A 13,501-nucleotide genomic window follows, 5' to 3' on the forward strand; every position below is an offset into this window, starting at 1 on the left:
CCCCCCCCCCCCCAGTGAAAGTATATAATAATCCATAATAGATCAAATTCTGTAATACGTGACTGAGAAATTTAAAAGTTAACGTATTAGACTCATAATCTACAAAACTTCCATTGAGAATTGATTTCGAGCTCTGCGAAGAATATTGATCTTATATATCACAATATTGTAACGTGACGAAGTGTTTTAATGTGGAAAAAGGAATGCAAACGCACAGCAGGGGAGTAGCAGACGAGAAACACGTATGTGTATCGAGTGACGCGTCGGCAAGACTAGCGGGAATCGCGAAAAAAAAATCCGTCTGGTCGTACCCGATACGGCGATTCTTCTCTTAAGGAGAGGAAAGGGGTAAGGATTGAGAGAAAAGAAACCGCGAGGGAGAGACATGGAAAGACCGTTTTCATAGTCCAGTTCGTAGATTGTGTCGTTATCAAATACGACGAGGCAACGCCATGTGGTGACGGAACGGTTTAAAGGGGTTAAAGTAGCTTGGCCTGGTTCGGGAGGTCAAAGAGAGGAATTTCCACATCGATTCGTTCGATGCAATCGATTCGCGGTTGCGCAGCGAATGCACGCGCCTGCACGCACGCACACTCACGCTCGCGTTCACGCGTGTATCTTATGACGCGCCGCCGCCCGTATAGCCTCGATCATCTCCCGACGCACCGACTGCATCGCGAATGATCTTAGCGCGACCGCGGCGATTTATCTGCGCGTTTGGTTCATTGACTCGTCGACTCGTGGCCGACCGAGATGAGGCTTCTTGTTTTCGCCCCGCTGCTGCCGCCACCGTTGCTACCGCTGCTGCAGTTACCGTTGCTACTGCAACCGAGCGCGGCGGTGCAATGTGTGACATAATTATTTGTTTGTTGCGCCGAAGCGGTCGACCGCGATCAATCATTCATCATTTATGAAACACGGTCATAAATCGCCCGAGCGAGCGTACGTTCAGTTAGCTAGATGAATGTTTGCGCGTTTATTTATTTATTACATTCCTATCGCCAAGATTTATTAATTTCTTAATTATTTTATCATTCTTGTTTATAAAGTTATTCCATTTCTTATTGCAGTAATATGGTTATTCCTTTATCAAAAGTATTGTATTGATTGCATGACGGAAGTAAAATTCACAATAATTAACATTTAGTTAATATATATAAAAAAAATACAAAGCATGAAAGTACATGTAATTGCAGTAACAATTATATAAAGAAAGTCATTAAAAAATTTAATAATAAAGTCAAAATCTATAGTGTTTGCTTGATTTTAGTTTAATACGTATTGTGATACTTTTTCTTTCCAGAGTGCTTTGTTTTTTTCTTTATCTACGACAGTTTTTCTATATTACTTTTTATTTTCCCGCGCATTTATTATGAAAATGATAACTAAATTCGAATACGTTGCGTAAAAATATCTAAAAAACAGAGATCTTTCTTTCGCGGCATATAATTAGGTCTAGTACGTATGTGACCGTCGGACCCACGTTTAAATTAGTTTACGTAATTCTGACAGAAGATAAATCCGTAAAGACTTAATTATAGAACCCGATAACGAAACCGGAGAAATAATTACTGGAACGCGATAACGTGGATATGGACGAGAAGTCGGAACAAGACGGGCGATAAAAAAAATCAAGCCGGAATTTCGCTGCCGCCGCTGCGTAACTCAATTGCCAACCGAATTTCCGATTCGTAATACGTTTATTCACATTCTGTTCTCGCAACTCGTGACTTTCTTCATGTTGAAACTTAGCGAAATTGTCTTTTTCAATGAAACCCCTGAATTAGTATAAATTTCAGTAAGTCATCATCTTTGAATCTATTAGACTGCGGATAGTACAATGAATTGTATTCCAGGAGTATATAATATAAATCACGTTTATGATAAAATAGATAGTCCTTTTCTTTAGAATTATATAAATATGTCACAACTTTTCTCTCATATATAGATATAACTTATATAATATATGTAAGTCTATAGCTATCTCAGAAGCTGGTATTTTTTCTTGAGTCATAAAGAAAGGCCGATAGAAAGTGTACGACTTTGAATATCACCTTGTATACTTTCTGTCCATACGTGAGAGAAATAAATTTTCGCCTCTTTTCTTCCAGAATGGATTCGTGGAGTGTTTGAAACAACAGTGTCCAAACATCGAAGGCTGCTACGCGTTGCTGGACCCTCGCGACAACGAGTGCTGCCACAAATGCACAGGTAGAATACTTGTCCGTCCGCTAATTCGTCTAATTATCCTAATCATTCTAATTGGCTCGAGTTTACCCGCGCCACGACCGGAATGGAAGAGAGAGAGAGATAAAAAGGGAGAGGGAGAATATGCCGGTGGCGGTAAGAAGGAAAAGCGAAAACTCGCGGAATGCTCGACCGGCGGAGCATTGTTCCCGGGGCACAAAGACACTTCTGTTTGCCGACATGATGATAAACCCGAAGAACTTTAACGTCACAGTCTCTCGCGACTGTCTCTGTTTATAAAATGTAGCTGACAGATGCATGGTCTTTGTTATCGTCTACTATTAATTATGCTAATGGTGACGTAAGTTCACTTGCCGCCTGCCGGACGAAGACAAAATTCGCCCAGCAAGTATATTGTATAAAGTACACCAAAAAAAAAAATATAAAAATAAATAACAAGACATATAAAGAATAAAAATATGTAATATTGTCAGTAGTTTTACTTTATATTTAAAAAGACAAGAGATAAGTATATTTCTAGCTTATCAGTTGTTAATTTGTTCTCTCTGAGCATCCAAATATTTATTCGAATATGCTATCTTCTCAAAGTACGCAAATAACAGTCTTATTGTCTAACTTTTAATTCAACTGCACGGTATGTATATAAATTATTCGATGTACGATTTTACGTGTAGATGATGGTACTTATAGAAGACTTCGGTTTCTTTCACGTATCTTAGGGTGCATGCAGAACGGCGTTTATCATGCATCGGACACGGAGTGGACGGAAGAAAACGATCCCTGTCAAATATTCACCTGTAAAGCGGGCGTCATCACTGAATCGAGACTACGGTGTTACACGCCCTGTTCTCATCCGAAAGCCGCCCCATCTGGCCAGTGTTGTCCTATATGCGAAGGTGCGTAACTTTTTTCTTCCTTCTTGCGCGCTTTGATGTTGCTGCTGCTGCTGCTGCTGCTACTAATTACCCACGCCAATCTCACAAATATTTCTCACGATCGTCTGATTGCCTGCCGCGCAATTAAAACTGGAATGTTCCGCTGATATAACGAGGGGAGAACGATAATGATTGAAAATTACAGCGCCGCTTCTACCCGACGAAAAACGAACGGACGGTAACACGTAACATTCTATTTCACTTTTTCTTTAGAATAATGTAACCACATAAATTCAACACACGACGTCCTCATAAAATTTCGCATCGTACAAATAATACAACTGCGATTTTTTTCTATATACAAAACAGTCGTTATATTATTTGTACGACGCGAAATCTTATGAGGACGTCGTGTGTTAAATTTATGTGGTTATATTATTCTAAAGAAAAAGAAAAATGTGTATGTATCGTTTCGCATGAATTAATATTCTGACTCGACACAACTTCATTCCCGAATACAGAAAAAGAAGCTAAGCGCGAAATGTTTTGATCTATATTTTGCAGGTTGTTTAGTGAATGGACAGAAAGTGACGGAGGATAGGTCGGTGACGACGACGGAAGACCCCTGCGTAACCTGCAAATGCAACAAGGGGCATCTCACCTGCGCGAAGCAAGCCTGTCCGACGCTTAATTGTCCTCTAACGAGGATCGTCAATGAACCCGGGGAATGCTGTCCACATTGTCGAGGTGAAAGAAGTTAAATAATTTTCAATTAAATTCATTAAAATGAATGCCGGGTCTCTGCTACGAAAAGAAAAAAGAAATGATCTTTCTTTAAAATAATGACTTCTAAAAATTGTGTTAAAACAAAAAGGGAAGTCTGTTCCTTATTATTATTCGCTAATTTTTACTTCCTTACTTTTATTTGCATATATATTTTCAATTTAGATGACGGTAATAACACGTTATTCTTTTTTTTTTACGACACACAAGCCGCTAATTAAATTATAATATACATTTAATATTACATAAAGATATAAGATTACTTATTTATTGCGTAAGCATTTCAATGCCGAGGGATCAAATTAATAACGAGATACTGGAGGTTTGCTTCAACAGAAATTTTCAAACGAAATATTTTCTAAGCAATTGCACAAACAATTAAAGTCACTTTGAATTTATAGGTCATTCCGATCTCTCTTACAATACCAGAGGCGCGAACCGGTTTTATACGAATCTGATTATTTTCCAATGTCGCAATTGCGCAAAAACCAGCCGCACGTAATGTTACGATTGTCATCTAACCATCCAGGAATACGCGCTGCCATTTGATTATACATATCTCCCTGCAACTTTCAAATTCTGCATGAAAATATAATGCAAAATATGAAATACATATCGCGATAATTACATCGGATAAAAATACAAACGATAGCGTTAAGACTGCATAAATTAAAAAATATTACATAAAATTAGCATAAAATTTACAAATATTATTATACCTACAACCACCTATTAGTATACCTCATTGGACTGCAGATAACATTAGATATACAGTTATACGTGAGAAAATAATTCGCGTAATTGACAAGTGTTACAAGAGAACGATTCATATAGTTTTGCTTGTAGCGCGGTCATTAGCACATGTTCAAGTTAAAAGATTGAAAACACTACTTCTATCACACAGGCAGTGCAAGATTTTTCTCACCTCCGAAAGGCGCGTGCATGCTAGGCACGGGTTTGTATACCTCGGGTAGTGAATTTTACGCGGATCATTGTACGCGCTGCACCTGCGTCAATTCGGCGATCTCGTGCATGAGGGAGACCTGTCCGGTGCTGGAATGTCCCAGGGAACATCAGGTGACCCAACTCAACCGCTGTTGCCGGCAATGCTCGCTCGTCGAGGAGAGCAGAGCTTCTTGCTCTTATGGTGGAAGAACTTATGTGGCGAGTATCACGCTTTTATTCGTCGTCATGCAATCTTATCCATCGCGTGAGCAACCTAATTGCGAAATGAGAAACTAAACTAGGGCATTATCAAATAACCTTTATTAAGCTGGCAGAAGCAAGTCAACAAAATCAAATCGGATCTTTAAAATATTTACTACTTTTGTACTAAATTATATAATTAAAAATAATTTTGTACTATGTGCCATTTCGAAAAAATCAATAGCACTGCTATATTAAACTGGCACCACTTTTGAAATAAGAAGAAACAGATCAAAATCAGAAATATAGGATTCAAGAGAATTGAATTTGTACTAATTTTTATTTTAATTATCAAAGATAATCTTTACTACGTGTTATTTCCAAAAAAAGTGTGGCACTGTTAGTTTAACATACTTATTAATAATTTCTTTAAAAGAAAATTTAAAAAATAGAATACAAGAGAATAAAAATAAACAAAAATAAAAAATAAATTAAAATGAATTGAAACGACTTTATTAATATTTATATACTTACAATGTATATTTTATTTTGTTGATTTATAATATAATTTGTATTGAGTATAAAAAGCTCACGATACAATGTGATATATATATTGTTTAGTTATTTTTAAAGATTTAGGAGATTGGCAAAAATAGAACTGAAGTATAAAAATTTAGACTGATGTATTCAAGAAATAAAATATTATCAAATTATAATGAAATTGTTTATGTATATATTTATGGTATATTTTTGCATTGATAATTATTTTTCCTATCATTAGAATATGAAAATATTGTGCTTGAAAATTACGCGCAATTACATATGTATTTATATTATATATGTATAATGTAAATATTAGAAATTATATAATCATAAATTTTATAATTATAATATAAATTAATATTATAAATTACTATCGATTATAAATTCGAATAATTGACATGCAAAAGTTATACTACACACTATATCGAATTTTTCAAGGTTAACTCGAGAATTTTCCGATTTACTACGTACATAATTTTTGTGATTGTATTTACAATATATTCTGAAAGTTTAAATAAAATTTTTTTAAAACAAGCCCTAGTTAAATAGATTAATATTTACTAAAAATATACCACTAGGCTTCAAAGGATTAAAAAAAATTAAATTCATTGCGAATCTTGAAAATATCTTCTCGCAAGTATTTTGATTTCGTATCCATTATCGTTAGACGTTTCATCTTGTCAGGGTCATTTAAACGACTTTTTTTGTCCTAGGCAGGATGGCGAAAATTGGAAGCTGGATTCCTGCAAGACATGCACCTGTAAACAGGGCAAAGTGCGCTGCGCAATGCCTCAGTGTCCACCGATGAACTTCCGTTGCCCGCCAAATTCCAAATTGGAACATCCGGAAGGCCAATGCTGTCCGCGATGTGTCGAACGTGAGTTTTATCGTGTTATACCCCTCTCGAAGGATTGGTGTATATTTAATTAAAATATTAAAATTATTAATTATTCCAGGTGACGGAGTTTGTACAGTTTTTGGAGACCCGCACTATCGCACATTTGACGGTAAATTCTACAGTTTTAAGGGAGCATGCAAGTATCAGTTGGTTACCGATTGTTTCTCTCACACATTCAGCATACGGGTAACCAATGATGCTAGAAAGACGAAATTTTCAGCGTGGACCAAAACTATTGCTATAAAGGTATATTAAGTTATACGAAAATTTTAATATAAATTGTAGCACGAAATAAATTTAAGTCTTGCTTCCTTGAACTGAACAGACTGAAGCTAATTAAAAAAAAAAAACTAGAAAGAGTCATATAAAGCATCATTATTGCATTCGCATTTTATGCAATAATATCACTTACTCGCATAGTATATTGAAAACTGATGCTTCCAAAATTTTTTAAGATACTTTTTTAATTGTTTTACAAATAAGACTATAGATTTTGATTGATGAATTGGCTCAATAACTTAATTAATAGCCTTGATAAATAAAATCTTCTCTGAGAGAATTTTTTGCTCTATTCGAAAAGAATTGCCACCGAATAAGATGGAAAAAAAAATTTTTTTCGTTTTATTAGTTTTATTCGTTACAATTATGTTACAGATCGGTGATCTGAAAGTAAATCTTGGTCAGAAAATGAGAGTGAAAGTAAACGGGAAGAAGGTGGATGTTCCTTATCGCGTTGCTAACCAACTGGACCTCAATCGTACAGACGACAGTGTAATTGTCAATACGCGAATCGGGGTCAAGGTTCATTGGGATGGTATCAGCTTTCTCGAAGTGTCTGTGCCTTCGTCATATAGGAGTAAACTATGTGGTCTTTGTGGTAACTTCAATTCTCAAATCAAAGACGACTTTACTGTGCGACATGGACGAGTGGTGCAGGATCCGCAGCAGTTTGGTCAATCCTGGGTTGTGGGTGGTGCCAAGAAGACGTGTCCTCGAACAAAATTCGGAAATAATACCAGGCAGAGACGTTGTCGAGAAAGGAAAGATCAAAAGTAAAATATATTTTTATTATATCAATTATTTTATATAGCTACAAATACATAATAACTAAAATGATTTCTCTAATATCTTAAAATTCTTAATTGATATTTATATAATATTTATTTATAAAAAGTATAGCCTTATTGTTGGTGATTACTAGTAACACAAATATTTCAATGAAACTAATTTTTAATTAAACCGCAATTATAGTATCATTCGGTTAATTATTTTTTTCTTTTATTTTGTTTGTCGCATATTATCTTAATAATCGCCTATACCTAAATGTTTCCAAAATTCATTCTATGTTCATCAAAATAAACGCCTTCTATTACAATTTTTTGTGATTGCAGATTATGTAATCGACTAAAATCACAGATTTTTTATCCGTGCCACAAGAAGGTGAATCCAGCGATGTACTACAAAGCCTGCCTTCAGGACATGTGTGAGTGTCCGACCCAGCGCTGCTATTGCGAGTCCTTCGTGGCGTATGCGCACGAATGTAAGCGTCTCGACATCCCGCTGCCGCACTGGCGAAAAGCCACGAGATGTTATACCGTTTGGGACCAGTCAATAAGTTCGACGAATTTCGCTCGCCGTTTACATTAATCGCGCACTTTGTCCACCGCCGCGTCCGGCCTCTAAACTCTATCTCGAAAGACGTGCAGCGAGAACGGCCTTATCATACATTCTGCATGCATTTAGAGAGAAATCACTCTATGTATGATCCCATTCCTTTTCTTCCCCCTTTTTCCTTTCTAAGATAACGTTAGTATATACGAATAATGAAGAAGAGATACGATGCTGGAACAGGTGGAATTAATGCACATTTGTTCTGTACATAGAATTGGATGATACTATAAAACACGCGTATGAGATAGTCAAAGAAAAATAGAATTTTCTCTGAAATTCGGAATGAGTTCCCAAAATGGAATTTTCTATCGTGGAAGATAAAGCTTGCGGTTAAATACTCAATAAGTGAATAGCACAAATAACGTGGCACTTTTCTTAGTAGTTATCCTACGATATATACCACGAGGGGATTAATGTGAAATAAGTATTCATAAATGCTTATTTATTCGTGGAGCAACGTAATGCACGCGGCACTTATAAGTCTTCCGTCTATAATGAGAAACGGCAATAGACTGTTAATGCGGTAGAAAATGTTTCGCTGCTTGCGCTGCAAATGTAATACGAACGACTATACGTATATTGACTGACAAGCCGTCGGAATAATCGTGGTATTATATTACGACAAACGACGTATGTAACTGTTAACAATGATGAAGCATAAAATAGTTGAACATTTTTTCTCGACTTTGCAAGCTACCAGCTTACGTCTCCTCTTCGACATTCTTCGCGATGTTATCTTTCTATTCCCAAGAGCTCCTTCTGTCTGCGAGAGCGTGCAGACCGGACGCGGCGGAGTGCTCGGCGAGAATCTACTAGTCACCACTTCGTATCAATATGCATTAACGGTAAGTTCCTGTGCCCCCGTGTTAATAACGTCGAGTAGTAACTAGGGACGCACTCGAGCCGGAGTAGTACTCTTTCATAACTTTTTGACAAGGAAAGAATCAAGTTTTATATTAATAATGATTACATGAATAATCATATATCAATAATAATTACACAAAAAGTACACAAAAGAGAATTTTTACTGTTAAATAAAAATATATGATATTTTATACAAAATATATGATATTTTTTCCATTATTATAATACTTTTAAAAATTATAAATGATTTTAGAATTTATAAATATTTCTTTTACGAATCTTTACACAGACTTTATAAAAATTAGATTACTCTTATGCGCAAAATGAACATCTTTCTGCATTTTTAAATAAAAATATTATACTTGTTTAATTTAGTTTTATGTTTCTTAAAATTAGAATAATTTTGCAATTTAAAAAAGTCATCGACCTGTAACCACTATTTCTAACAAATCATTCTTACATTTTATCATCTTTTTTATTTTTATAGTGAATTTTTCAGTCAGACTCTGACTCGAGTGCCTCTATAGTAGCGACTGTTCGTCGACGCGGAGCGGTGGCGATTTCGCGCTCATTCGTACGGAAATCTCACGTGGGTCACAGCAGCACAAGTACGCAGCCATGACGTCCGGAACATGGATCTCACATGTGTGTATGTGTGCGTCACGATTTCACGCGAAATCCCGTAGATCCGAGAGGAAGCATTACGAGTCAAAACTAGAGTCGTGCAAATATCGGAAAATGGATGATCTTGTGTCGCACGGAGTGAAGCACAAAAAGTAAACTCATATTTAGCTCTAACTTGGTGTAATTTAATCTTGAATTTTATGTCAATGCAAATTCGCGCGCATTATTGTAAATCGAGAATGACATATCTAGTTTTAAGATCGTCCCTCGTGTATGGGATGTTGGATTTTTATTACCGAAGAAAAAAAAAATTGATGTGAGGTACCGTAATTGACAATTTGTAGTATCATTATGTTGTATTGTAATCTCGTAATTATTGGCATTTGATAACTTTGAATGCTGCCTTATGAATTTTATATGGACTTCACTGAGAGGCTTATGTACGATCACTCAAATAAACGCAGAAGTAGAGCTCTATTGAACGAGAGATATACATATGCGTAAGTACTTTTAGTACTTGATAAACAAAACCGATATGCTTGAATTCGTGAGGACTTTAGCTGTTAGCAGCAGATGTCTTGTAATGTTTCGGAACACCGTGCAGTATTTCGGCCGATGAGCAGGCTCGCGGCATAGCATGTACATCCCAGTTTAACGCAATCAATCGATTATATGTATATGTATGTGTACACATATAAATATGTGTGGACTCGCGGGTCTTCGAATCCACAGATCTGTGTTTCCGCCGAATCTTGTATTCGTATATCTTGTGTTCGTATCTTTTTTGCGAGTCTCCGCAGTTCAATGAATCGTCGAATTCATCTGATGAATCATAGATCTGCGGTTTCTTAAACTCTTTTTCGCGCTTTCTGAGATCTTTGAACCCAATTAAATCCGGAGATTTATCCGTAAATCGCACATCTAAACGGATTTCCAGATACGCGCGTTGCGCCTTCAATTCATAAATTTTTTGATCCATAATTCCGCGATTGCACGATCGCTCTCTTGTGTGGATCTGTATCTGTAATAAATTTAGAGATCCACAAATTGCGCTTGCACTCATGAATCGTGACTTCACAAATATGTTCTATTTCTAGATCCGTGGTGCCATAGATCTCTGATCTCATCATAGATCCACCGTTTTACACAGATCTTTGGATTCACAGGCTCGCCGTTTATCAGATTCTTACATTTTCGTCATGTAGAATTAGGAGGGAGCATTTTCCCGTTTTTCTCCGATGAGTACACCTTTTTTATATTATGTATACATATATCTAAGTAGCGTATAATGTTTATATATATTTTAGTTTTAGTGAAACGTTTACAAATTGTATATAGAAAGACACGATTATTAACGTTAAGCGAGCACTAAGCATGGTTTCTAATCATTCGTGCCACGATTTTTATTGATTCTTCACTTATTCTCTTTTTTTTTTACTCAGTTTCTTTGTTCGACTTTTCCCTTCCCTTCTTATTATATATTTCTTCTTTTTTTTTATTATTAGCAAATTATTACAAAATTTTGCAAAACAGTGTAGATCTATTTTATTAAAGGTACTTTTGCGGAAGGCGAAAGAACGACGTTCTTTTTTTAATTTAGTAAATCTGTACATAGCCAAAATACACTGTAATTAATTATCACCGACGAGTTTCGACGAGAAATCGAACCAACTCTGTATATCGGGTAGTCCAAAGCGTTAGCCAATTTTTGTCGACTTTAGCATAGAGCTATAGTGTAGAACAAAAAGTTGAGCGTAATAAACCAATTATATTCACAGACGCTATGTCTGTAAAATTATTTTTCTTCCTCTCTATATTCGAAAATATATCAAGAAAGTTCTACAAGCGTCATATTGTAAAAAAAAAAACGTAACTTTTGTAATTATTTTCTAATTATTCTTCTTTATTTCCCCATATATACAGACATTATTCTGTAAAATTAGTATAAAAAATTATATCGCATACCGAAATAACACGTGGAATAAAGAGAAGGGAGTAATATCAATTTCAGATATATATATTCATTTATTTAAAGAGACATTTCCTTTTGACAGTCAACACGTTTGAGAGTTTTCAAAGTTGTATTATTACAAATTGTGGCCTTACTTTCTTTTTAGACCAAAGAGATTTCATGTTACATGCCGATAGATTTCAAATTAGTTACACTAAAATGTATGAAATAAATCTTGTATAAGATGTACTAAGGAAAAGAGAAGAACGTGTTCTATCCGAAAGTATGAAAATGTTTTAGAAAAAATTCAAACGTTAAGTAATACCTAAAAGTATTTCCAACGAACGGACGAGAAATTATCGTGTATATTAAAATCATTTAACAAACCTCATAACACGAGAGATTCGGAACTTTTATTACGATATTATAAATGCACAAAACATCTTAAAAATAGTCATATATATGTAAATATGTATATTATATATAGGCGTAATCAAGAAAACGACAGATTTTATTACAGTATGATAGGATGAAGTAGAGAGTGCTACGCGTTGATCGGGATATCCTGATATATATTCTACATTTTTGACTACTTTCTACCTTCTTCCTTATCTTTTTCTATTCTTTTTCTCTTTATTTCCTATCTCTTTCTTTAACTTAAATGCTAGGTGCAATGCGCTAGTCAATTGCTGAACTACTTCCCCGTAAAATACGCACGCATCTGCAGCGTTATTAATCCAATTAAAAGATATCAATTAATCACAGATCGGATATGCTTCTTATAAATTTTTTCAAACATCCACGAAAAAATTAATATTTACGTTACAAGAACGAGAAGTACATAAACTCTAACGAAATAAATTCTTATATTATATTATATTATTTATTAAAATGTGCAGTTATGGTTTCTGTTATAAAAATATTTTTTACATTAAAATAATTCAAATTTAATAAATTATATTTAAATATAAATTAAATTTATACATTATAAATGGCATTGTCTCATTCGGTTTTAAATTTTATTAATTATTTTTTATCGCCGCAAATGCATTATGTATAGTTCACGATTTTGAAAGAAAAGATATTTTGCTTCCAACGAATTTTTCTTCTCATCCCTTGTCAAAAAAATAATTCGTTATTTTACGCACAATGAAATATTAATATGCAGCAAGTAAATAACATTAACATTAGAGACCTATATATTTAATTATTCTGATTTTTTTTCCGTTAATGAATCTTCAATGTTCATTTACAGAAGAATTCGATGAAATTTCCGGATTTTTCCATTCAAAATAGCGACAGACGCGCATACTTGCGCATCGATTCCTTCAAAATTTCATATCAATGAAAACGTACTATATCCCCTATCTTTCGAAAGATCAAAAAGATAACATCTAGAATGAGAGATCAAGAAAGGGAAACAGAAAAAATGACAGTTCAAAGGAAGAGTGAGTGATAGAATGAGAAGAAGATAGAAATCAAGAATTGCTACAAGTCTAGTACCACATCATATTTCTATTGAGAAAAAAAGGAATTGCTATAAAATCACTCTGATACATACATATTTCAAATTAACGAATTTATCATTTTTAGCGTCAAATCAATCCTTGTTGATTACACAGAATGAAAATAAATACAAACATATCGTCCTTTCAATGATCAAATTTTAATATAAAACATTTTCTATATGTATATAAAAATAATATGTATCATTCACTAACACATTTTTATTTGTTTATTAAATAAATATTATATCTATAGCAGTTAAAATAAAAGTTAATTCTATAAATATACAACAAAATAAAAATTTCTCAAATAATGATTTTATATTTTTTTTAAATATTCTATTTAAAATTAAATATGTTGATAGATAATGGCTTACTTTTCAGATCTTTTTTCAATCGGATATGAATTTATTATTATTAGATAGAATATTCT

At 34.4% G+C, this 13,501-nt stretch overlaps 1 protein-coding gene across 1 annotated transcript in view; it reads left to right on the plus strand.

Moving 5' to 3' along the window:
- cv-2 (crosveinless 2-secreting protein) overlaps positions 1 to 9,787 on the plus strand; it is a 40,252-nt gene extending 30,465 nt beyond the window's left edge. The window contains 10 exon segments of the mRNA XM_018550569.1: positions 2,112 to 2,211; positions 2,928 to 3,104; positions 3,648 to 3,830; positions 4,771 to 5,074; positions 6,269 to 6,432; positions 6,512 to 6,699; positions 7,108 to 7,480; positions 8,818 to 8,969; positions 9,488 to 9,511; positions 9,514 to 9,787. Of these exon segments, the coding sequence (XP_018406071.1) occupies positions 2,112 to 2,211; positions 2,928 to 3,104; positions 3,648 to 3,830; positions 4,771 to 5,074; positions 6,269 to 6,432; positions 6,512 to 6,699; positions 7,108 to 7,480; positions 8,818 to 8,969; positions 9,488 to 9,511; positions 9,514 to 9,768 (1,920 nt within the window). The 3' untranslated portion in view covers positions 9,769 to 9,787.
- The last annotated feature ends 3,714 nt before the right edge of the window (positions 9,788 to 13,501 follow it).

Source organism: Cyphomyrmex costatus, unplaced genomic scaffold (assembly GCF_001594065.2).
Source record: "Cyphomyrmex costatus isolate MS0001 unplaced genomic scaffold, Ccosl1.0 scaffold123, whole genome shotgun sequence".
Classification (NCBI taxonomy): Eukaryota; Metazoa; Arthropoda; class Insecta; order Hymenoptera; family Formicidae; genus Cyphomyrmex; species Cyphomyrmex costatus.